The sequence below is a fragment of the Canis lupus genome, chromosome 5, assembly GCF_003254725.2.
Source record: "Canis lupus dingo isolate Sandy chromosome 5, ASM325472v2, whole genome shotgun sequence".
NCBI lineage: Eukaryota > Metazoa > Chordata > Mammalia > Carnivora > Canidae > Canis > Canis lupus.
The window spans coordinates 77,507,231-77,531,890 of record NC_064247.1 but is presented as its reverse complement, the minus strand read 5'-3'; the positions used below and the strand labels follow the sequence as shown (position 1 = coordinate 77,531,890).

Here is a 24,660-nt window from a genome sequence, read left to right as displayed (position 1 = left end):
TTCCAGGCCCAACGCCCATTTGTGCAGACTATTTCAGGAGTCAAGAATTGCATCTGAGGCCATTGTCGCTGTGACCTGGTAGAGAAGAATCAAGAGAGCTTCCAGGTTTGTCTACTTGGAGGCTGTTTGTCCTTCAGTTAGAAGGTAAAATCTCAAGCCTCAGCTAATCTGGTGGTGGTGATTGGGATGTATGCTTTTTTCTTTATGGTGTATTAACTTCTTTTTCCACAGAGCAGTAAGATACTTATGGAATAGGGCTTTATTTTTACTCATGACAAGATTAACACTAAATTTCTAACAATGTGGAATGGTTTTGCAGATAGAATGGTTTTGCAGAGGGCAAGACACAGTCTGTTGAAGCATTAGGAGACTCTTGGGTAGCCTTCGCATTGAAAGGAGGCAACACATAGTCTTTGATGATTTCACGATTTTCATGTCATCTCCCCTCGGTTTCACTCAGAGCACTTTTATGGGCATTAGGGTTGTACACAGCAAATCTCACAGTAGATAAGAATGCAATGGGATGGTCTTTGCTAACATTATACAGTGGGTTCTTACTTTATTTTCTGTCTCAGGACAAAGTCTTAAAACTCCCCTCATTCACAAGAAAGCATGAGAAATGTAGCAAAACAGTGCAGTTTGGAAAAAGATGTCTAGTGAAATCACCCTGATGTTTAGGTCCAAACATAGCCTCCCAGGATGGTGCTCTGTTCTTGGTGTCTCAGGGACATCCTTTTCCCCATAGGCTTCGCTCGTGATGGACCCATATGTGATTGAGATGAACAGCAACAGCAACCTCCCCTCAGTCCTGGATGTGCATGTCAATATTGGTGGGAGAAGCTCCTTGCCAGGAAAAATGAAAGGCAGGAAGGCCAGATGGTCTGTGAGGCCTTCAGACATGTCTAACAAAACTTTCAACCCCATCCGGGCCATCGTGGACAGCTCGAAGGTGAAGCCAAATCCAAATAAAGCCACAATTGCTCTGTCTATTGGTGAGTTGGGGACACTCTGGGGAGGGGCGATCCTTGTGTCTCACAACTGTTTGGAGAAGATAGGAGTAGAAGGGATGTCTGAGCACTGGGCCTAGAAGAGTAACATCTTGGTGGCTTTTTTTTTTCTCTCCCACGAAAAGGCGACCCTACTGTGTTCGGAAACCTGCCTACAGACCCTGAAGTTACACAGGCAATGAAAGATGCCCTGGACTCGGGGAAGTATAACGGCTATGCCCCCTCCATTGGTAAGCTTCTCCTGAGACTCCCTCTGGTGGCTTCCAAATCTTTAGTGTTCTTCTATTAGGAATAAATTTCTAGCAGTTCTCCCTTGCTTCCTTGATGCATGGTTCCTAAAGAGAGGCTAAAGTAAAATGGTCATTTGGATTTGGGGAGGTCTTAGAATGCTCAAACACAGCCAGCAAAGTCCAGTTTTTTTCCTGGTCTTTTTGGCGCACCAGCCCCTCCTCTCTTGGCTCCCTTCACATACTTATTTCTCACATAGCACTCCTATCCTATCATTGCTAATTCTCATATGAAGGCCTTGAGGTTAGTTGCAGCTGCTTGTCTACTGAGTCCTCTAGGTCCTAAATTAATTTACTTATTGCACTATGTTAATAGCTTCTTGGCTTTATATCTCCTTCTTTATACATTCGACAGTTAACTATGGTTCTAATCACATTCAAATGCAGTCGTAACTGTCTCAGATTAAAGAGATAAAAATAAACTAGAATATAAAGAATAGGCTGTCCTCTTGAAGGTTAGAAAGTGGTTTCTGACAGAAAGAAAGTATTCTTATTTAGGTGTTTTTAAAATATATGTTTCAGATGTATAGCTTTATAATATGACAACTGTACATACTACAAAGTGATCACCACCAAAGGCCTGGTTACCATCCATCACCACACAGTTGACCCCTTCACCATTTTGCCCATATCCTATTCTTTTTTTTTTTTCATATCCTATTCTTACTTAGGTGTAACTGTCTCCATCTATTAAATATTTCCACATTAGACATTTTAATAAAATACATGATCCTTTGACTTTATTTCAGTGTTCCACACTGTCTATACTGTACACCTAGCAACATGTTTTCTTTTTTAAAAATTATTTTAAAAAAATAAAAATTATTTTTATTTTTTTATTTGAATATAATTGACACACAATATTACTTTAGTTTCAGGTGTTCAACATAGTGATTCAAAATCTCTATATGTTATGCTGTGCTCACTGAGAATGTAGCTACCATCTGTCACCATACGACGCTATGACAATATCATTGACTATATTCCCTTCGCCGTGCCTTTTATTCTCATGACTTACTCATTCTATAACTGGAAGCTGTATCTTCCTGTCCTGTTCACTCATTTTGTCCATCCTCCTACCCATCTCCCTTTGACAAACATCAGTTTGTTCTCTATGGGTCTAATTTTGCTTTTTTTGTTTGTTCATTCATTTGTTTTTTAAATTCCACTTATAAGTGAAATCATGGAATTTATCTCTCTCACTCTGACTTATTTCACTTAACATGATACCCAATAGGTCCATCCATGTTGTTGCAAATGCAAAACCTAAGTACATATTTCTTTTTTCTTTTTTAAAAGATTTTATTTATTTGTTCATGAGAGACACAGAGAGAGAGAGGCAGAGACACAGGAAGAGGGAGAAGCAAGTTCTGTGCAGGGAGCCCGATGCGGAACTCGATCCTGGCATCCCAGGATCACGACCTGAGCTGAAGGCAGACACTCAACCGCTGAGCCACCCAGGTGTCCCCTAAGTACATATTTCTAACATAGAATACAAATCCAGTTTTATGCTAAAATAGAATTTCAAAAACACTTCAAAGAGGTCTGAGGGACATAATTTTTAGGTTGATTATATATACAGTTTCATAAAACAAAAATAAAAACAAAATAAGACCAAAAATAAAACAAGCTTATAACTTTTATCCCCAAAGTATTAGGGAACTGATTCAACCTGAAAAACCAGAACCAATTCTCCAATTGACAAATATTCAAGAATATGAACATTTCATGCTAATGGAAATATAGATCATAATATATATCTAGGAAAATGTTCTTCCTTATTAATAATTAAGGAAGTGCTGATTTATATAACTTCAAGACATTTATCTTAAAAAAAAAGACATTTATCTTTAACTACCATGTGGAATATTGTGAAATATTGCATCTGGACTTTATGATTGAATGGAATCTTTTTGGAAAGAAATTTTGCAAAACATAATTTGTGTGATGCTGACTCTACTTCAAGGTCATAAGCCAACATTTGGAAATGTTGTCCAAGAATAGAATTTGAAAGAAAAAATTGTACAAAATCCCTAATCGGTATCTTATATGATCTAAAAAACTTAAAAGGGACCCAATGTATTGAATGCATTGCTTATAAATTTTTTTTAAAAATTTTATTTATATTATTTATGAGAGAGAGACACACACACACACAGAGGCACAGAGACGGAGGCAGAGGGAAAAGCAGGCTCCATGCAGGGAGCCCGTGAAGGACTCAATCCTGGGACCACAAGATCATGACCTGGGCCGAAGGTAGATGCTCAACCACTGAGCCACCCAGGCATCCTGATTATAACTTCTCAAAAAACATAGTCCCTGGAAGGGATTAGGAATAATCTAAATCTTTCTGTTTTTATGAAAAATAAAACAATCACAGTAACCAAGATGGTGCAGAGTATTTCATAGTTTGGAAAGTTCTCCTTATTATTATACATTTGAACTTTACATACTTTTCATACATACATTTGAACTTATTATAAAAATGTAAAACATAAAGTCAGTCTCTCTTTTCCATTGTGGGTGAGAACTAACCTGAATAGAACTGTGCTCTAAGCAGGGGCAGAAGGTAGCTGGAAGCCCTCTGGACTCTAGGGCATAGTGGTCAGTTGCCAGATGCAAACTTCCGGCTTCTTCCTTCCACTCTTTCAGGCTACTTATCCAGTCGGGAGGAGATTGCTTCGTATTACCACCGGCCCGAGGCACCCCTGGAAGCTAAGGTATGCCTTAGACAGTGTATCAGCTCTGAAACAGTATTGGGCAAACTGTACCTTTTTCCTCATTTCTATTTCACAAGGAATAAATGGTCGCAGGGGTAGTAACAAAAGGTGTGGAGAATTTCCCTGTAGCAATTTGAGGACTTCTCATATAGTGAGGCCACTAATCCATGATTATATTTAATATTATAGTATGATAATGATGTTGCATACAACTTATGTGGTGTCCTGTCTTAAGGAGACTCAAAGAACTCAGAGGCTCCCCTATATTTGATTCTTTGCAAAAGATCATTAAAAAAATGTAATTTATAAACACCACATAAACATTTTAAAGATTTTACCAATAGAATCTTTCTTAAATTTGTAGCTTCCCTCATTCTCCTGAGGTTCACTCAGTTGGGAAGATCGAGATGCTATGGCATATTGAAATGATGGTGGTGCCAAGTTTAAATGCCACTATCCCTCTGTTGTCTACTGTGTGCGTTTGATATTTTTTGACAGAAGTGCCCTCAGACTGCATTTCAGAGAAGAGTCAGGCTTCAAATTTCTGGTCAAAAATAAATAAATAACCAAGTGAAAAAGTCCAAGGTCATAATGATCTCTCATGGAAGCCTATGAGTCACAAATGGCATGTCTTTTTCAAAGTGATTTACTTCTTTTTTTAAAAAAAATAAAGATTTATTTATTTATTTATCTGAGAGAGAGAGAGAGAGAGCGAGCAGGGAGGGACAGAGGAAGAGGGAGAGAAAGAATCTCAAGCAGACTCCCTTCTGAATGTGGAGCCTGACTCGGGGCTCAATCCCATGACCCTGAGATCATAGCACAAGCCGAAATTAAGAGCCAGCTGCCTGGGGATCCCTGGGTGGCGCAGCGGTTTGGTGCCTACCTTTGGCCCAGGGCGCGATCCTGGAGACCCGGGATGGAATCCTACGTCGGGCTCCCTGCATGGAGCCTGCTTCTCCCTCCATCTATGTCTCTGCCTCTCTCTCTCTCTCTCTCTCTCTGTGTGACTATCATAAATAAATTTAAAAAATTAAAAAAAAAAAGAGCCAGCTGCTTAACTGAATGAGGTGCCCCAAGTAATTTTTGTCTTTTAAGTGGTCAACATTTTCAAAATTTAGAAATGGACATAAATATATTAATTTCTTTCAATTTTGGCTTAGTACAGTCCTTACCACCTTACTGAGAACTTGGAAAGTAAGTTTATTATTGCTTCCCACTCACCTGACAATCTCTTTTCCCCTGTTGCTGTTGGAACCCCTAACAAACTAAACCTTTTATTTCTTCACAGGATGTCATTCTGACCAGTGGCTGCAGTCAGGCTATTGAACTTTGTTTAGCTGTATTGGCTAATCCAGGACAAAACATCCTAGTTCCGAGACCTGGTTTCTCTCTCTACAGGACTTTGGCTGAATCGATGGGAATTGAGGTCAAACTCTACAATTTATTGGTAAACAGCTTTTTAATTTAATTTAATTTAGTTTTTTTAAAAGATTTATTTATTTATTCATTCAGAGAGAGCGAGAGAGAGGCAGAGACACAGGCAGAGGGAGAAGCAGGCTCCACACAGGACGCCCGACGCGGGGACTCGATCCTGGGTCTCACACCCCGGGCTGCAGGCAGCGCTAAACCGCTGCGCCACCAGGGCTGCCCAACTTTTTAATTTTAGACTCAAGTGCTCAATTACTACGTCATAAAAATATATGACCATTATCTTAGCACAGAAAGATCTGGAAGTGGGTGGTGGGATCAGAAACACATTTTATTATTTAGAAGACACTGTTAGGTGAGTATTCCCCTTAAACTTTTCAGAATCATCTTAATCTCACCCTTTCTCCCTCCCCAGCCAGAGAAGTCTTGGGAAATTGACTTGAAACAACTGGAATCTCTGATTGATGAAAAGACAGCTTGTCTCATTGTTAATAATCCATCAAACCCCTGTGGGTCAGTGTTCAGTAAAAGTCATCTCCAGAAAATTCTGGCTGGTAAGTGCATCAGTCCTCATTTGATAGGAGTAGATATGGGGATGGAATCCTTTATCTGTTTCCTGGAATGAGAAAAGAGTCAGTTCCTAGCTGAGGATGGAAATGCAGGAGCTCCACTGGGGTCTCCAGTAAATAGTGTGCCACTGGAATGGTAGAAGTTGTCTACAAGGAGAAAAGGAAACATTTGCCTCATCCCCATATGTGGAAGTGAAGGTTTGAAATATCCATTGACTAAATGGCAGATTTAGGCTCTGTACCCTGGAAGAGTATAAGAAGAATTTATAGTTCTTAAAGAGGAATTTATAGTTCTTTTTAAGCAGCCTGGGTGGCTCAGCAGTTTAGCGCCTGCCTTTGGCCCAGGGCATGGTCCTGAAGTCCTGGGATCGAGTCCCATATCGGGCTCCCTGCATGGAGCCTGGTTCACCTCTGCCTATGTCTCTGCCTCTCTCTCTCTCTCTCTCTCTCTCTCTCTCTCAATCTCTGTGTGTCTCTCATGAATAAATAAATAAAATCTTTAAAACACACACACAGACACACACACACACAAACATGAAATGCAAAGTAAAATAAGTCCTGGTAAATATTAATTGCTAAGGCAATTCACCTTAAAAATGATTGTTTCTCTTATTTTCAGTGGCTGCAAGGCAGTGCGTCCCCATCTTAGCTGATGAGATCTATGGAGACATGGTAAGTCTTGGGCAGGGTATATCAATACAATAATCTCAATTCCAAATTATTTCACAGGGCCTTTAGAGGTGGCATCTAGAATAACCAGAAGTAATTCTTAATCATTTCAGTGCAGCAAATCAGTATCCCTCCAGTCTTTTTTTTTTTTTTAAGATTTATTTATTTATTCATGAGAGACACCAAGAGAAAGAGGCAGAGACATAGGCAGAGGGAGAAGTAGTATCCCCATCGGGAGCCCAATGTGGGACTCAATCCTGGATCCTGAGATCACTCCCCGAGCAGAAAGCAGACACCCAATCACTGAGCCACACAGGAGTCCCAGTATCCCTCCACTCTTAAAAGTATAAATAGATTAGGGCGCCTGGGTGGCTCAGTTGGTTAAGCATCTGACTCTTGATTTCAGCTCGGGTCGTGATCTTAGGGTTGTGAGATCTAGTCCCTGTGTTGGGCTCTGTGTTGGTCATGGAGCCTGGTTAAGATTCTCTCTCTCTCTCCCTCTGCTCCTCTTTCTCCCCTTAAAAAAGTACATATAGATCTGCGACCCCTTCGCCAGTTTTTTGAAGTCCAAAAAGCTATGAAAATCTGATTATTTTTGAAATTCATTTGGTAGAAAAACCTGATTTAACCTGATATAAAGATATTTGTAGATATTTTATGTATCTCACAGATCCATATATTTGTCAAAAATGTAGGGAAAGGGAGAGAAAAACGTTAATATGCTTGATTAAAAGTGCTGTCCCACACTGCCCTTGGGGGTGTTACATAATATTTGATACATGTGCTACATAACTTATCCAAAATCCAAACAGTTCTGCATTCTGCAATAAATATGAGCCCAGGAATTTCAGACAACACGTTGTGGGCCTCTATTTTATTTTTAGATCTCTAATTCCAACAGGCATTCATTCCTTAGAGCAAGCTTCACTGAGTTGTACATATTCCCAGGCTAGGGTCAATGTCCTCATTGTAGGCTTCCTTTAATCCAGACCAAACACCAGGTTAAATGTCTTAGGATAGTCTCCTTTAAAGTCTGTTGGGCTCCTAGTCATGCTTCAGGGTAGAAATGAGCCCAGAAATGAGAAAGGCCCTCTCCCTAGTTATACAATTTAAAGAGTGGGAGGCATGGGGTTTGGAGGAAAGTAAGCCAGAAGACAACTCTAACAAGCATCTCCTCTCCTCAGGTGTTTTCGGATTCCAAATTTGAGCCTCTGGCTACCCTGAGCAGCAACGTCCCCATCCTGTCCTGTGGAGGGCTGGCCAAGCGCTGGTTGGTTCCTGGCTGGAGGTTGGGCTGGATCCTCATCCATGACCGAAGAGACATTTTTGGCAATGAGGTAAGAGCAATGTGGTGAAATGGTATGTCTAGTTGTGTGTGTGTGTGTGTGTGTGTGTGTGTGTGTGTGTGTGTATTATACTTTGTATGCACAGTGGTTAGGAGGTGATTTTGTTGTTGTAGAGTTGTTTTTTCCCTCTTTGTTTTTGGCCCTATAGTTCTGAGTGCCTGGAAAGATGCCCTTAAGATGGTACTAGTTATTCCTTTCCAGAACTCAGTTTTCTTATACCTGGTTCTGTGAAGAAGTTCCATCTGCTTCTTTTTTTTTTTTTAATTATTTTTATTTATTTATAATAGTCACACACAGAGAGAGAAAGAGGCAGAGACACAGGCAGAGGGAGAAGCAGGCTCCATGCACAGGGAGCCCGCCGTGGGATTCGATCCTGGATCTCCAGGATCGTGCCCCGGGCCAAAGGCAGGCGCTAAACCGCTGTGCCACCCAGAGATCCCTCCATCTGCTTCTAATTTTAGGATCACAAAAAAAGGAAACTGTAGCTCTAATCATACCAGGTATTGTTTGCAGGCTTACAGTGTGCCAGTGCTTCAAAATATACTTTTTAATTTAATCCTCATAACAACCCCACAAGGCCAGGATTAGTATTATCTACATTTTATGGTTGAGAAAAATGAGGCACTAAGATGCTGTCTAATTTGCCCGGAGTCACACAGGAGGTGTGTGACAGAGCTGGGCAAAAACCCAGGTGGTCTGATCCACTAGGACCATCATTTCCCCAGAGATTAAAAACCCAATGGGAAAAAAAAAGGTCAGAACAAAAGTCCCCAAAGCTGGAATGCTTAAGGAAGGCTAAATAATTAATACATTTGCTGGGGCACTTTAGATCCGAGATGGGCTGGTGAAGCTGAGTCAGAGGATCCTGGGGCCCTGCACCATCGTCCAGGGAGCTCTGAAAAGCATCCTGCGTCGCACCCCTCAGGAGTTCTACCAAAATACTCTGAGCTTCCTGAAGGTAAGGGCAGCCTGTGGCCTTCCACTTTGGAAGTCTCAGGGAAAGCCACCAGTGGAATTAGGAATAATGGGTCCTCATTTCTGCAGCAATATTCCACTATGGGGCTTCCGGTTCCATTATGTGGCATCAGTGCAACCATCTACCCTTACATTTCTCTCATTGGCAATTCACTCTGCTCCTGGCCAAAGGCTTCAGGTGATAGGACTTTCTCGTTGACTCCTTATGCCAGCAGAGCAGGCTTAAATTACCTGCCTTCAGTGTTGGCTCTATTTTTGGTTTTCTTTTACTTAAATCTGGATCCTTGACCTCTTTCTGCCTCCTCTTGTAGTCCAATGCTGATCTTTGCTATGGAGCTTTGGCTGCCATTCCTGGACTCCGGCCAGTCCGCCCTTCCGGGGCCATGTACCTCATGGTAAGTATGTGGGTGGCAAGCATTTGCTGTGGGGCAAGCAGAATCCAGTCTGCAGCACTCACAGAGACAACCAGCTAAGTTTCTGGGCCAGTTAGTTTAGGAATCACCTTGTTCTGAATTGTCCCACTAACATGATTTAACCTCAGTGTTAAAAAAAAAAAAAGAACCCTCTTAAAATGACTTAATGCCTCAATTCAGAAAATCATTTTATGTGTAGATACAGAGAAGATATAAGACACAAATAAGAGGTTTTCCACATGATTGTACTTCTCAACTAGGAATGATACTGGTTCCCTAGAGGTGTTTGAGAATATATGGGAATTTTGTTTGCAGAATGACTTGGGGCGAGTGTGTGAGGGGATGCTATTGGCATTTTGTGCACTGGGGATACTAAATATTTTCCAATGGGTGGGATTGTTCCATGCAGTCAAGAATTGCCTGGCCCATAATGCTTATATTGCCTTTTTAAGAGAAACACTGGCATTCTGTTTGTAGCTCTCATTTATCATGGTCCAGAAAGGAATGCTTCAAAAAACTAAAATATTAATATAAATATATCCTCTCTTCCCTATGAAAAATTCATTGAGCTCCTAAGTGTTAGAACTCTTAGCTACTAGTAGTAGAGTTCCAAGATATTTTTTTAGAGCAGTCCCTACCTTAATTTATAGCTTAGGGAGTTGGCCTGTTTTTTCCCTCCTTCTGATAAGTTTGCCTCTCTCCGTTATTGGTATAGGTTGGAATTGAGATGGAACATTTCCCAGAATTTGAGAATGATGTGGAGTTCACAGAGCGGTTAGTTGCTGAACAATCAGTCCACTGCCTCCCAGCCACGGTGAGTGCTTCTGTCTCTCTCAGGACATTCTCAACCGTTTCTAGAGCCTCAGGAGCTCTCCCTGAGCTGGTCTTTAACCTGATTTTTCTCATCTGCCAAGAAAATGTATTCTTATTTGATAAGATTTAAACTGATGTGTCTTGTGGCCTCTATTTAAAATTTGTTTCTCCTCCATCATTATCTCATCTGTACTGGGAAGAAAAGTTGTGGCCATACATTGTAGGTGAAGGGAAACAAGCTTGTCCCACAAGTTTTCCCACCCTCCAGCCCCCAAACCCCCCTGGAATGAAAGGTTGTTGTTGTTTTTTTTAAGATTTTATTTGTGATCCCTGGGTGGCTCAGCAGTTGAGCAACTGCCTTTGGCTCAGGGTGTGATCCTGTAGTCCTGGGATTGAGTCCCACATCAGTAGGGAGTCTGCTTCTCCCTTTGCCTGTGTCTCTGCCTTTCTCTCTAGAAAAAAAAAATTTTTTTTAATTTGAGAGAGAGAGCGAGAGTAAGCCCAGAGGGAGAGGGAGAAGCAAACTCCCTACTGAGTTGACAGCCCGATGTGGGGCTCAATCCCAGGACTCTGAGATCATGACCTGAGGTGAAGGCACATGCTTAATGGACTGGGCCACCTAGATGCCCAAAGTCAAGGGTTTTTAAAGACAAAAGGGAATGCTTGTATATATTGTTTATAAAGAATTTTGATTGTTTGGTGACAGGAAACTAATCTTGGCTAAATATGATTGGTTATTAAGACTATCACTGAGCAGTCTCTTACTATAGCAAGTTGCAGTAAAAAGTAACTAAGGAGGGATCCCTGGGTGGCGCAGCGGTTTGGCGCCTGCCTTTGGCCCAGGGCGCGATCCTGGAGACCTGGGATTGAATCCCACGTCGGGCTCCCGGTGCATGGGGCCTGCTTCTCCCTCTGCCTGTGTCTCTGCCTCTCTCTCTGTGTGACTATCATAAATAAAAAAAATAATTATAAAAAAAAAAAAAGTAACTAAGGAGTCCTTGTAAGATTTGTGGTTTGGCCTAGTTCAAAAGTTCATAGTTTCACTGGTGAAGAGGTGCATACAGTCCATCTCCTCAATGACCTCCTGGCTCCATTTTAAAACCTTGTAACATTAAAAGACAAACAAAAGGGGATCCCAAAAGCGCCTGCCTTTGGCCCAGGGCGCGATCCTGGAGACCCGGGATCTAGTCCCACGTCGGGCTCCTGGTGCATAGAGCCTGCTTCTCCCTCTGCCTGTGTCTCTGCCTCTCTCTCTCTCACTGTGTGCCTATCATAAATAAATTGAAAAAAAAAAAAAAAAAACAACAAAAAACAAAAACAAAAAACCTTGTGACAAAAGTGACACCATTTCATTTCACCTTCCACAGTGTAACTGAGTAAACTGATAGCTCTGAATAAATGACATCGCTGCTTCTTGCTGATTAGGACCCTGGTCATTTTAGGGGAGTTTAGTACCAGATTCAATTGCTATGAGAATAATGGGCTCTTATTTTTGCAGTGCTTCGAGTACCCGAATTTCTTCCGAGTGGTAATCACAGTCCCCAAAGTGATGATGCTGGAGGCCTGTAGCCGGATCCAGGAGTTCTGCGAGCTGCACTACCATTGTGCTGAAGGGAGCCAGGAGGAGTGTGACAAATAGGCCCAAGTCCATTCTCTTGAGTAGGTGCCCCATCTGGGGAGGGCTGGACTAGGCCTTGCTCTTGTTCCTTAAGAGGAATCAGGCACCCCTACTGGGAGAGGGGCCTCGAAAGCACATCAGGGGTTCAGAATGGCTCGTGCTTTCCCCTAGCTATGTCCACATACACACTCTGAATCCCAGATTCTCCTCTCACTCTGCTCTGGAGTGACTCACTCATTCCTGAATATGTCCCCTCCTATATGACTTCCTCCTTTTCTCCTGAGAGTACGAGGTGAGCAAAATTTACTAGAAAGTGGAAGAGACAAGAAAAGTTAAAGCTCATGATGAGAGAAAAAAAGAGATTGAGAAAATTTGTGTCCCCAAACATTTCCTCATATTATATCAGTAAGAACACACTCTCCAGTCAGGTCTAAGGCCCAATTCTGTTACTGCTTCACTTCAGGTATATACCTCGCTTTATGCAATAGAACCTATAACGAAAGACGTTGGGAACACATATATTTGGTTAATTGGATTTTAAACACATTAGCAAAATTTCCTGATTTGACGGATCCCTTACAGAAACCTTCTCATTGATTTTTTTTGAAGAATGATTGATTACATGGGGCACCTGGCTGGCTCAGTCCATACATGTGACTCGTGATCTTGGGGTCATGAGTTTGACCCCTTTGGGTGCAGAGATTACATACACACATACATACATAAATAGAATTATTGATTGTAAAGGTAATCAATGGACTTTCTAAATTTAGATATGTGTACATCAGGATTACTTAAAATGAGGGCACATCTATACTTAAAAAAAAAAAGGAGGAATCATAGGACCTTCCAGAAATACTGTGGTATAAGGTCCAGAAATATCCTATCATTTTTATGGAATCATTGCTTTTGCTGTAATGTTGATATTGATTTATTGATATATATATTATATTATCTTTTCATATGTTTTCTAAGAAACATTTATATTGACAAGATCCTTTATTTTGCCAAGGGCATAAATTATTGTTTTTCTTCTTTTTTTAAAAAAAATAAATTTTACTAAGTATGCTCTTTTGTGGTGTGGTTTTTCTCCTCTGTGGGGAATTCATATTTCCAGGTGCTGTTCATTGTTCAGTCTGATTGATGCTTTATTTATTTCTTTGTCCATGTACTGACCTTTGGAGCTATTTAAGAAACACTATGCCTAAAACATTTTATTTGGGAGTTCAACTCTGGCTTCCTACTTTACAAACAAGGCAAACTAAGAAGTTTATTATTATAAACCTCTGGCCTTTGACTTCACACTTTCAACTCTTTGGAATTTCCAATCTCTGGTCCCAAATTCCTATGCTCTGGATCCACTAACCACTCATTAGTGAATGAAACTGAATGGGTTCAGTTGACCCAGGAAATGAGAGGTATTAAATATCTTTCATTAGGGGCCTTTTGCCTGCATATCCTCTTAGGCACAGTTGACTAGTTTTTCCCTCACAACTTCCCTTAGAGGAAAGCATCAAGTTATCTTGCGAGGTTGGGAGGAGGAGCATACCATCTTCAGTCTGGAGATTAGTCACTAAGAGAAATTTTCCTTATCTATAGAAGAGACACATCAGGTCTCAACCCTGCCAGTCACACCCAGTTAGTTTCCTTTACAAAAATAAACATCGAATGTCCGCATGGAGTGAGTTCCCACTAAAATTTACGTTTTAATTTTCTTTGGCAAATCCAGAGGGAACATAGAACAATTGAGATGATAAAGATTTGTTTCCTGTATGCCATCAATGCCAAGAATTTTCCCAAAGCGCCTTTCCCCCTATACCTCCTTGGCACCAACCCCTGAAAGATCTCCGTCCAGAAATCCACAGGAACACTTGGTGGTTTACACAAGACATTTGATCTTAACATGTACATATAATTCTATCCAGCTTTACTGGATTCTACTCAGACTTCTTAAACATCCGAATTTCATGTCTATGTTTTGATAAAGGAGTCAAGGAAATACTCAAACATTAAAAAATAATAATAATAATAATACACGCACACAGCACATTTCAAAAGATGCAAACGAACAAAACCCAGAAACATTCCTCATGCCTGTCCTCCGGCCTCCCAGACCCTTGTCCCCTGAGGTGACCAGTTAGCAGTTGCTGGTCCCTTCTTAGAGATTCTTCTGTGCATCTGTAAACGTGTGTGTTTTCCTTTTCTCCTTTTTCAAAGTAACTATTACTCAGCTTTATAATTCAGCTTTCTATGGAAGACAAAGAAAGGATATTTCTGAGGCGCCCATCACCTGGGTGTTTCTAGATAAAAAGAACCCCAGGGCCGGGCTGCTTGCAAACAAGATTAAAATCCCCCCCCCCGAGAGAGCTTCTCGATGCTTCGCGGGCAGCTGCGGCAGGAGGGTGGGTGGCGTCTGAGCTTCCCAGAGAAAGCAATGCGTTCAAGTCTGTGCAATCACCCTTCTTTCTAAGCCAGAGCACCGCCCATCGGGTAACTGGCCAGTATCCCACGGCTGGTACCAGCCCGCCTCCCACCCCAGCCCCACGAGCCCTCAACGCCAAGGCAGCGGGCGGGAGCAAAGCCGAGGGAGGAGAAGCTACGGCTGCGCAGGCGCTGATGCAAGGGCGGGCGGGCGGAGGGGGGCGGCGGTGCAGCCCGGGGCGCATGCGCGGTCCCGGGCGCCGAAGGGCCGCTCAGGGCGCAGGCGCAGAACGCGAGCAGCCGCCGAGCCTCGCTCTAGGTGGCAGGTGCTGGGTTTTCCTCAGTTGGGGAGGTTTCCCTTCTGTTGCCTCCTCCAGCTTCATTCTCGGATCCGCACCCTGTGGAGAGGTTCTCTTCCTCGTTTGCCCGCTGTCTGGGCCACATGTGGCAGGAGGCTTCCCGGAAGCTGACACATCCCTAGGTATTGTAAACACCTGTTAAATAAGTGAACTGTACGTTTTTCTTTTCCTCACCCTGGGCCGCCCCAGCGAGTCCGATGAGAGGCAGAAACAGGGATTCCCGGTAGCTGTTAGTAGCTGACAGCAAATGTGTGGTCCCTGGAACTTTTTTCCCCCCAAAGAATTGTGTCCTTTATAATCCTGAGTACCTGGCTTGTAGGTTTGGATCTCTACTTGGGCAGGAAAATGAATCCACCGCTAGGCTCCACACACTATCCGTATTACTACCAGAAGGGGCTGTATGTTAAGTACCCTAAAGGTCGACCTGAATTCCCGGTGCCTCTTATTCACGCTCATTTATTTTAAACAATTTGGGTATGTTTACAAGCAAGTTTCATAGGGTTTCCTAGAACCTACAAATCTGCCTGATTTCTGTGGGTCAGATTGTTACACAGCACCTTCCAAAGAAGAATTGAGGTATATGGGATCCCCGGGTGGCTCAGCGGTTTAGCGCCGGCCTTTGGCCCAGGGAGTGATTCTGGAGTCCTGGGATCGAGTCCCACGTCGGGCTCCCTGCGTGGAGCCTGCTTCTCCCTCTGCCTGTGTCTCTGCCTCTCTCCCTCTCTGTCACTCATGAATAAATTAAAAAAAAAAAAGTATATCATGTGGGAGATGATGCTATTTCTGCTAAGGAAACAGTGGGATGAACTAGCAAGTATGTCTTAATTTTTGTCAGTGTTTCAAGCATGGGAAAGAATTCTTGCTCTTTGAGACGTTTACTCATTTGGTAACTGAAATGCAAAGTACTTTTTGGAATTCAAGGGAGGTAGGTTATTCCTTATTTAAAAAATAAATTCACAGGAGTTCTTACTTTGGCCGCACACATACTAAAATTGAAACAATACAGAGATGAGCATGGTATTAGCAGTGCAAATTCGACAGCACCTTAAAAGGATTATACACCGGGGCGCCTGGGTGGCTCAGCAGTTAAGTGTCTGCCTTCAGCCCAGGGCGTGATCCTGGAGTCCCGGGATCGAGTCCCGCATTCGGCTCCCTTCATGGAGCCTGCTTCTCCCTCTGCCTATGTCTCTACCTCTCTCTGTCTCGTGAATAAATAAATCTAAAAAATAGATAAATAAAAGGATTATACACCATTTGGTCATGGGATTAATTCCAGAAATCCAAGAATCTTACAACATAAGAAAATCAATCAACGTAATACACAACCACGACGAAATGAAGGGTAAAACAACACATCATAGATGCAGACAAAGCATTTGACAATATTCTACATTCTATTATGCTAAAAACAGTCAAGCTAGAAATAGAAAAAAATGACATCAACATATTATAGGCCATCCATGAAACCCATTGCTAACATCATAATAGTGAAAGGCTAAAAGCCTTTCCAAGGATGCCCACTCTCACCAGTTCTACAGTTGTATTCAACACCATATTGGAAGTCCTAGCCAGAGCATATAGGAAAGAAAAAGAAATAAAAGGCATCCAAATTAGAAAAGAAGCAGTAAAATTATCTCTATTGTTAGATGACATGATCTTATAGATAGAAAACCCTAAATAGTCCATGAGAAAACTAGAGCATATCAACTATACATCAATAAAAAAATAAAAATTAAAAGCAAAATTCATTAAAAAAACCCAACCTAGTACAACTAACAATTGAATTCAGCAAAGCTGCAAGATTCAAAATCAACACAAATCAGTTGTGTTTCTGTATATTAACAACAATCTGAAAAGGACATCAAGAGACTCATTTAGCATCAAAAAGAATAAAATACTTGGAAATAAACCTAACCAAGAAGATGAAAAGTGAAAAGATGCTCAATATTACTATTCATCAGAGAAATGCAAAACAAAACCACAATGAACTATCATCCCATGCCCATTAGGATGATTATAAAGAAAGGAAGGGAGGGAGGGAGGGAGGAAGGAGAAAGGAAGAGAGAAAGAAAGGAAAAGAAAAGTGCTGGAAAGGATATGAAGAAATTGGAACCGTTGTCCACTGTTGGTAAGAATGTAAAATGGTACAGCCACCATGGAAAACATTATGGCAGTTTCTCAAAAAATTAGAAATGGAACTACCATATGATCCAGCAATACTACTTCAGGGTATATATCCAAAATTGAAAGCAGGATGTCAAAGAGATATTTGTAAATCTATGTTCATAACAGCATTATTCACAAGAGTCAAGAGGTGGAAGCAATCCAGATGTTCACTGATGATTGAATGAATAAACAAAAGGTGGTGTATACATGCAACAGAAAACTATCCAGCCTTAAAAAAGGAAGGAAATGCTATAACATGGATAAACCTTGAGAATATTATGTGAAGTGAAATAAGCCAGTCACGAAATGACAAAGAATTTATGATTCCACTTCCACGAGGTTATCTAAAGTAGTCAATTTCACAGAATCAAAGTAAAATGGTGATTACCAGGCATCTTGTTTTGTAGGTATAGAGTTCATATTTGCAAGATGAAAAAGTTGTGGAGATTTCTTTTACAACAATGTGAATATACTAAACATTACTGAACTGTACACTTATGCTTAGTTAAGGTGGTAAATTTTATGCTGTTTCTTTTCTATCTAATAAAAAAAAAGTAGATCCTAAGAGTTCTCATCACACGGAAGGAAACAATTTTTTTTCTTGTTTGCTGTATCTATATGAGATGATGGATGTTAATTTACTGTAGAAATCATTTCACAATATGTATCTTATGCTGTACCCCTTAAACTTACATAGTGCTATACGTCAATTATATCTCAATTAAACTGGGATAAAAATTGAAAGCCACAAAAATGTAAAGTTTTTTTGTCTGTTTTATTTTCTTATATATGTTCAGTGCCCTGAACAGCCTCTGACACATAATAGGTACTCAAACCACATTGGATGAATGAATGAATGAAAAATACAAAGACTAATATATTGCCATTACTTTTTATCTTCTTGTTAAGTAAACTTGTTAAGTGGTTACTTAACACTTGTTAAGTGGTTCAACCACTTGTTAAGTGGTTCAACCACTGAGCCACCCAGGTGATCACTGATCTGACATTTTATAATAGAAGTAGACAAAGTGGGAATCCCTAGGTGGCTCAGCAGTTTGGCACCTGCCTTTGGCCCAGGGCATGATCCTGGTGTCCGGGGATCCAGTTCCACGTCGGGCTCCCTGCATGGAGCCTGCTTCTCCCTCTGCCTGTGTCTCTGCCTCTCTCTCCTCTGTGTCTTTCATGAATAAATAAATAAATAAAATCTTAAAAAAAAAAAGTCGACTGTCAGTTTGGCTTCCACAAGTGGAAGATAAGAAATTTCCAGTGTAATTTATATGCTACACTAGTCCTCTTTAAGAACTTTGGTTCAGGGATGCCTGGGTGGCTCAGTGGTTGAGTGTCTCTGCCTTTGGCTCAGGTTGTGATCCCAGAGTCCTGGGATCAAGTCCCACATCAGGCTCCCCATAGGGAGCCTGCTTCTCTCTCTTCCTATATCTCTACCTCTCTCATGAATAAATAAAACCTGTAAAAAAAAAAATAAGAATTTTGGTTCATGTGTTCTCTAAATAATTTTGAGTTCTGACTTTGAAATTTTTAAACACATATAAAGTACAATTAACACCCATATACTCGTCATCCATTATCAAGACTGCCGTATTTCTTCTTTCCTGCTTGCTGCCTTTGTTGAAGGATTATAAAGTAAATCCTGGGCATGTGTTGTTTTCCCTCAAACTCCTGGTATGCATCTCCAAAACTGTAATTGCTTAGTCACAGTGACGCATTACACCAATAATTAGATCTCTTCAGTTGTCTTCAAAATGTCTTTTATAGTTGGTTAATTAAAATTAGGATCCAAACAAGGTTCAAACTTACTTTTAGTTCTCTTAAATCTCTTTTAATCTTTTCATGCCATTGACTTGTTGCAGAAATCGTTGTCCTGTGGAATGAATGTCCTACACTCATTTTAAGTGTGTTTGTTTGCTTCCTGCTGCTGTCATTTAACTCATTCTTCTAAACCCCAGATGTCCATTAAATGGAATTTTAACTCTAGAACATGCATTTTCAAAAGGAATGATATTAGAAAATTTACATCATTCCTTTTCTCTCTTGATCTTGTATTTCGAGTCCATGTTTGCCCCCAATTTTGTGTTAATGTAGTCCTTTATTATCGCCGAAAGTGTTGTATTGATCATATTTCTCTTCAACAAAAATATAGACTGAAATGGCAGACTGCTAGGTATCCTAACACCCATTTCTCCTCTTTTTCGGTAGTAAAATACCTGGACAGGAAACCCGTTTCATGTGAATTTCTCAACTTGGGGTCCCAGACTATTCAGATAATTTGAACATCAAGCCCATGTGAAGGAACACTCATGATTAGATTCTTAGGGGGAGAGGTTTTTTTTTTTTTCCTTCCCAGAAAAAGGAAATTTCTTTTGAATCCATCTTTTCATTCATGTTTAGTATTTGGAGGGTCCTGACTTTGTGCAGAGTCTAAATTTTAACTCCCTGCCTTACATGGGCCTAAGGTCTCCCCTCCTAGTATTAAAATCCAAACCCTTGGGTTGCTGAGCTAGTACCAGCGTAAGTGTACTCTTATTGTTCTGCTTTTCAGTTCCTCTTTACCTTTGTGCCTTGGGAGATTACCTTATTGTCTTGCAAGTTTAGCTCTAATCTGAAAATATTTGTTAGAGTTGATCCAGCATATCTAGGTGTTTTGAAGGCAAAACATTTTCATATGTTATCTAGTTTCTGATATGGCTCTAGAAACTGCCATACTTGTAGCTCCCTCTAATCTGATGCTTCCTCCTTCCATTCTTTCCCCCTGGAATCCTTATTCCAATGCAGATAAAATTCCCCGTCATTCCCAGATTCTTTAGAATGTTCCTTTACCTCTTTGCCTTAACTGTAACTTGGCTGTTCCCCCAGAGACACTGCCATGCCTAGAGCCAGTTCAAACTATCTCTCTGAGGGAGTCCTGTGATAACCATCCTTCTTTAAAATATAGGCTATATTATTTTATACCCTTTCTGTGCACTTTCCTTTGTTTACTTAGGACCTTGAGACGTGGGACATTTCAACATTCCTGTGACTAATACCCTAACTTCCAGGCCTCCTGCTGGTCTTAAACTGGAGAAGCTATAAATCCTACCCCAGGGATGCCTGGGTGGCTCAGTGGTTGAGCATCTGCCTTTGGCTCAGGTAGTGATCCTGGGGTCCTGGGATTGGGTCCCGCATTAGGATCCCTACAGAGAGCCTGCTTCTCCTTCTGCCTATGTCTCTGCCTCTTTTTCTGTGTCTATCATGAATAAACAAATATAATCTTTTAAAAATCCCTTTGTTTTAAAATATATCATTAATGATACAATTAAAAATCATACACCCCTGGGGGCACCTGGCTGGCTCAGTCAGTAGAGCCTGTGACTCTTGATCTCAGGGTTGTGAGTTTGAACCTCACATTGGGTGCAGAGACTACTTGCAAATAAAATCTTTTTTTTTTTAATTTTTTTTATTTATTTATTTATGATAGTCACACACACACACACACACACACACAGAGAGGCAGAGACATAGGCAGAGGGAGAAGCAGGCTCCATGCAGCGGGAGCCCGATGTGGGATTCGATCCCGGGTCTCCAGGATCACGCCCTGGGCCAAAGGCAGGCGCTAAACCGCTGCGCCACCCAGGGATCCCTGCAAATAAAATCTTAAAGAAAAAATCATCAGGACACCTGGGTGGCTCAGTGGTTGAGTGTCTGCCTTTGGGCTCAGGGCATGATCCTGGAGTCCCAGGATGGAGTCCCACATCGGGCCCCCTGTATGGAGCCTGCTTCTCCCTTTGCTGGTGTCTCTGCCTCTCTCTCTCTCAGTGTCTCTCATGAATAAATAAATCTTTAAAAAAAAAAAACCATATACCCTTGAATAGACATTTCTCGAAAAAAATATGCAGTGCCCAACAATTTTATAAAAAGATGACTGACATCATCATTGGTCATTAAGGAAATGCAAGTCAAAACACAGTATAATATCACTTCTCATCCACTGAGATGACTTGTAACAAAAACAAACAATAAAGTAACAAGTGTTGGCAAGGCCATGGAGAAATAGGAACTCTTGTTTGTTGGTGGTGGGAAAGCAAAATGGTATAGTTTTTTTTTTTTTTCAAAGAGAATGAACGTATTTATTGTTCCTAAAATAATTTTGCCAGTTTTACATATTACATAGTCACAGTATTAGAATGTAAAACCAAGTAGCAGATGAAATTAAGATACCATGTCCATTTAGCCCATACTCAGCACATTGAGAAACGCCATCTACAACACAGATTTTTCATCTGGCTAATGCTCTCATAAAATGATGCATATTTCAAAGCAACAAATGTTCATTTCTTTGTATTGCCAACAAGCCAGAAAATCCACCCATTTCCAACAGCAGACTGAAATAAGATCTCCACAGAGGAAAAAGAAAAAACAAAACACACACAAAAAAACAAAAAAACCTGACTGTTACTGAAAATACATCACGTGCCACACCTTACGCTACAGACTTTTCTCATATGTCATCTAATTTAAGGCTGACAATTATATAGTAACTGCTTCTATTTTTACAAAATTCGGGGTAAAGAATAGCTCATGTTTCTAGTATAACAGCCTAAATAAGCAAGAAAAAAATTAATAAACTAATTACAAAGATGCTTCAGGACCGCTTTCAAGCAGAAGTGTTGAAACATGTAAAACCAGTTAGCTAATTTCTTATGACATAGAGGCATTTAAGTGATCATATGAAGACATCGTTTTCTTTCCTGGCTTTTAGCTAATTATAGGGGAAAAACACACTTTGTAAAAAATTTATTTTAGGTGAAATAATCCTAAAGCCTCTTAGAGTGAATACTATATAGAACTATGTTTCAAAGAACATTTTAACCTCAACATATCAATATTTTCATAATATGACCAATTCTATAATTTTATACAGGTGTTTGCAACTTTTTTCCTAGTTTAACCTACTGTTGATAATAGCATACATACAAAAAGTGTATGAATCATGATTCTAACAAGGTAGAAGTTTTCATATGATGCATATAAATCGAAAAAACAGAAATTACTAGCATCCACTAACATCCCTTGTGCTCTAACACCAGAGATGAGTTTTGCCTTCACAGATGTTTTTTAATCTAGCAAAGCTGTGATAAATTTGTTGTGACCTTTACTGAAGTATTCATTTCATTTCTGCTAGCTCTTCCATTTCTTCACTGAAGAGACAAGATTATCCCATGCGATCAAGGAAAGTGAACCACCAGAGCTTTAGATCTGTTGCTTAGAAGTTTCTCGATATCCCTGGCTGCAATTTCCACCAGCTGCCGTGCATTATTTGGTTCCACAGTATACAAATCTTGATACTTTTCATAAATATCAACAAGCTGATTGACTCCACTTGCTGTCTTTGCCAGTGTGACAAGATCTTCTTGCATCTTATCCACCCATGACTTGATAGTGACGGCAGAAGGGAAGGGCTCTGCGGCGGCGGGCCGGACCAGCGCCGCCTGCACGAGCGCCAGCGCCAGCGCCAGGGCCAGCAGGCGGCCCGCAGCCCTGCTCGCGGTCGAGGGGCCGGCGGGGCGCGGGGGGCGCGGGGGGCGCGGCGGGGCGCGGCGGGGCGGGCGGATCCGACTCCGGCTCCTGCTCCTGCTCCGCGCCTCCGCCGCCATCAGCGGCCACTCGGGAACAGAGGCGGCGAGTCCCCAAAATGGTATAGTTGCTATGGAAAACAATCTATTGATTCTTGGAAAGATAAACATACAACTATAGCAGTTCTACTTGCAGGTTTATATATATCCATAATCATACAGAAGGATCCAATATACTTTTCACCTAATTTTCCCCTACAATAAAAACATCGTGCAAAGCTGCAATACAACATCACAAACAGGATATTAACATTAATACAGTCAAAATACAGGCAATTTTCATCACATTTCATCACTACTATGTGCCATTTAAAAAATATTGAAGATGCATGAAAAGTATATTGGATCCTTCTGTGTTACTTCTCTTAACTGTTTGTGAATCTACAATCTAATTATCTTTAAAAATTAATTACAAAAATATCATACCAGCCAAAATCAGTTTCATTAGAAAATATAGAACATGAACTCATGAAAATTGGAAATGACATTTTTCCAGGCTTTTTGATTAAATTTTTTGAATAGGTGGTATAGTCATAAAGGTCAGAAAATTTCAAGGATAAAGAGTCATACAGTAAAAGTTGTCCTTTCATCCTTATTCCTCATCTCCAATCCAACCTGCTTTATTCCTTATGGGGTCACTGCTTTTAGTGTCTCATGTATTCTCCATGGTGTATAGGCGTATACAAACACATTCGAATATAGATTTATATATTCTCCCCTTAATATAAAAGATAGCATGAAAAAAATATAAAAGCATGAGTCAGGATCTTGTGCTTTGATTTTTTTCTTTAAATATACATATATGTGGGACACCTGGGTGACTCAGCAGTTAAGCATCTGCCTTCAGCTCAGGGCATGATCCCAGAGTCCTTGGATGAGTCCCACATCGGGTTCTCTGCAGGGAGCCTGCTTCTCCCCCTGCCTATATCTCTTCCTCTATCTCTGTGCCTCTCATGAACAAATAAATAAAATCTTCTAAAAAATTTTTAAAAATACATATTTGTGTATAAGTATATAATGTATAATGTAATGTACAATATATAAAATATATATTATATGAATTGGGGAGCTCTCCATATATGTGCACAGAGAAATTTCTCTCTCTCTTCTGCTACATAGTATTCCATAGTATGATTATACCATAATTATTGCCCATAAATTTTGCACATCACTAAGGGATTAGCTAATAAATAAGTTAATTGCTTATTTGGAGGATACCAGGAGAGAAGCCCAGCGATAGAGCGACTTTCCCCATGAAGCAATGGCAGCAGATGTGGAGGCTACCAGAGGTTTACCTGGAGGGTGAATGGTAGAGCCCACCAGGTGGAGAAGAACATCAACCATCCTCCAACACTAGTGAAAAACATGCCATTGGTGGCAGAAGGCAGCACTTCTAGAAGTAGTGAGAATGACACTAAAGCTTTTCTCCAGCCCACCACTTCTCCCTCAGGCTCCTCACTCAACCTTCTCCCTTCCACAGCTCCCTTCCAGTATTTCTGTCTCAGTTGCCTTCTCTTTAAGAACCATCCAATTCCAGGGAATTGGAATTAACTCCTAACTCCTCCCTTTCTGAGGCCATCTTACCCTTATTTCAGTAACTATAAGTTGATGACTCCCAAATGAACATGTCAGTCTAGACTTCTGAACTTCAGACTTGCACATCCAACTTCCTCTTCCCATCCACTTGGAGACCTAAGAAATACATCAATTCCTCAATTCCACTCGTATCTTCCCAAATCTGGCCTTCTTCCACTGTTCCCTCTTTCAGAAAATGGCATCTCCATCCAACTGCACAATCTAGAAACCTAAGAATCTCTTCAACACCTCCTTCACTTGCATTTTCCTATATACTTCCAATTATCCCTTAGATCTGGCTGGCCACTTCCATCTTTGTAGACTGCTCACTCTAATCCAAATTACCACTGGCTACTATAATCTCTTAACTGGTCTAACAACATCTATTTTGCTCCACTATCCTCTCAACATTGCAGCTGAAGTCTGTTGTTGTTGTCTTTTAACCTGAAATCTGATTTTGTCATCTGCTTAAATAATAACTTTCCATCGCTTTTATTACTTTTGATTTTGTTGTCTTTTTAAAAATTTAAATTCAATTAATTCACATATAATGTATTATTGGTTTCAGAGGTAGAGATCAGTGATTCATCAGTCTTATATAACACCTAGTTCTCATTACATCACGTGCCCTCCTTAATGTCCATCACCCAATTGCTGCATCTCCCCA

General features: G+C 40.8%; 2 protein-coding genes and 1 long non-coding RNA gene across 3 annotated transcripts in view; 2 read left to right on the top strand and 1 right to left on the bottom strand.

Annotated features, from left to right (window-relative positions):
* LOC112646601 (uncharacterized) overlaps window positions 1-4,913 on the bottom strand; it is a 30,906-nt gene extending 25,993 nt beyond the window's left edge. The window contains exon 1 of the long non-coding RNA XR_003127741.3: window positions 3,830-4,913. This is a non-coding gene — a long non-coding RNA (uncharacterized LOC112646601). The remainder of the gene's footprint in view (window positions 1-3,829) is intronic.
* On the top strand, window positions 1-12,911 carry TAT (tyrosine aminotransferase). The gene is made up of 12 exons (XM_025426746.3): window positions 1-144; window positions 746-992; window positions 1,133-1,237; window positions 3,947-4,014; window positions 5,303-5,461; window positions 5,858-5,996; window positions 6,631-6,683; window positions 7,865-8,017; window positions 8,856-8,984; window positions 9,313-9,396; window positions 10,130-10,228; window positions 11,726-12,911. The coding sequence occupies exons 2-12, from the start codon at window positions 758-760 to the stop codon at window positions 11,864-11,866; spliced, it is 1,365 nt and encodes a 454-aa protein (XP_025282531.1). The 5' UTR covers window positions 1-144; window positions 746-757; the 3' UTR covers window positions 11,867-12,911.
* A 1,634-nt stretch (window positions 12,912-14,545) lies between these two features.
* Window positions 14,546-24,660, top strand: part of ZNF19 (zinc finger protein 19) — a 99,210-nt gene continuing 89,095 nt past the window's right edge. The window contains exon 1 of the mRNA XM_049110707.1: window positions 14,546-14,747. The gene's annotated coding sequence lies outside the window, so the exon portion shown is untranslated. The remainder of the gene's footprint in view (window positions 14,748-24,660) is intronic.

Excerpts from the sequence above, each read along its gene's own strand:
- TAT (XM_025426746.3), top strand. The coding sequence starts at position 758 with ATGGACCCATATGTGATTGAGATGAACAGCAACAGCAACCTCCCCTCA. Across the intron at positions 993-1,132 it reads CACAATTGCTCTGTCTATTG|GCGACCCTACTGTGTTCGGA; the intron begins GTGAGTTGGGGA and ends TCCCACGAAAAG. Across the intron at positions 8,985-9,312 it reads ATACTCTGAGCTTCCTGAAG|TCCAATGCTGATCTTTGCTA; the intron begins GTAAGGGCAGCC and ends CTCCTCTTGTAG.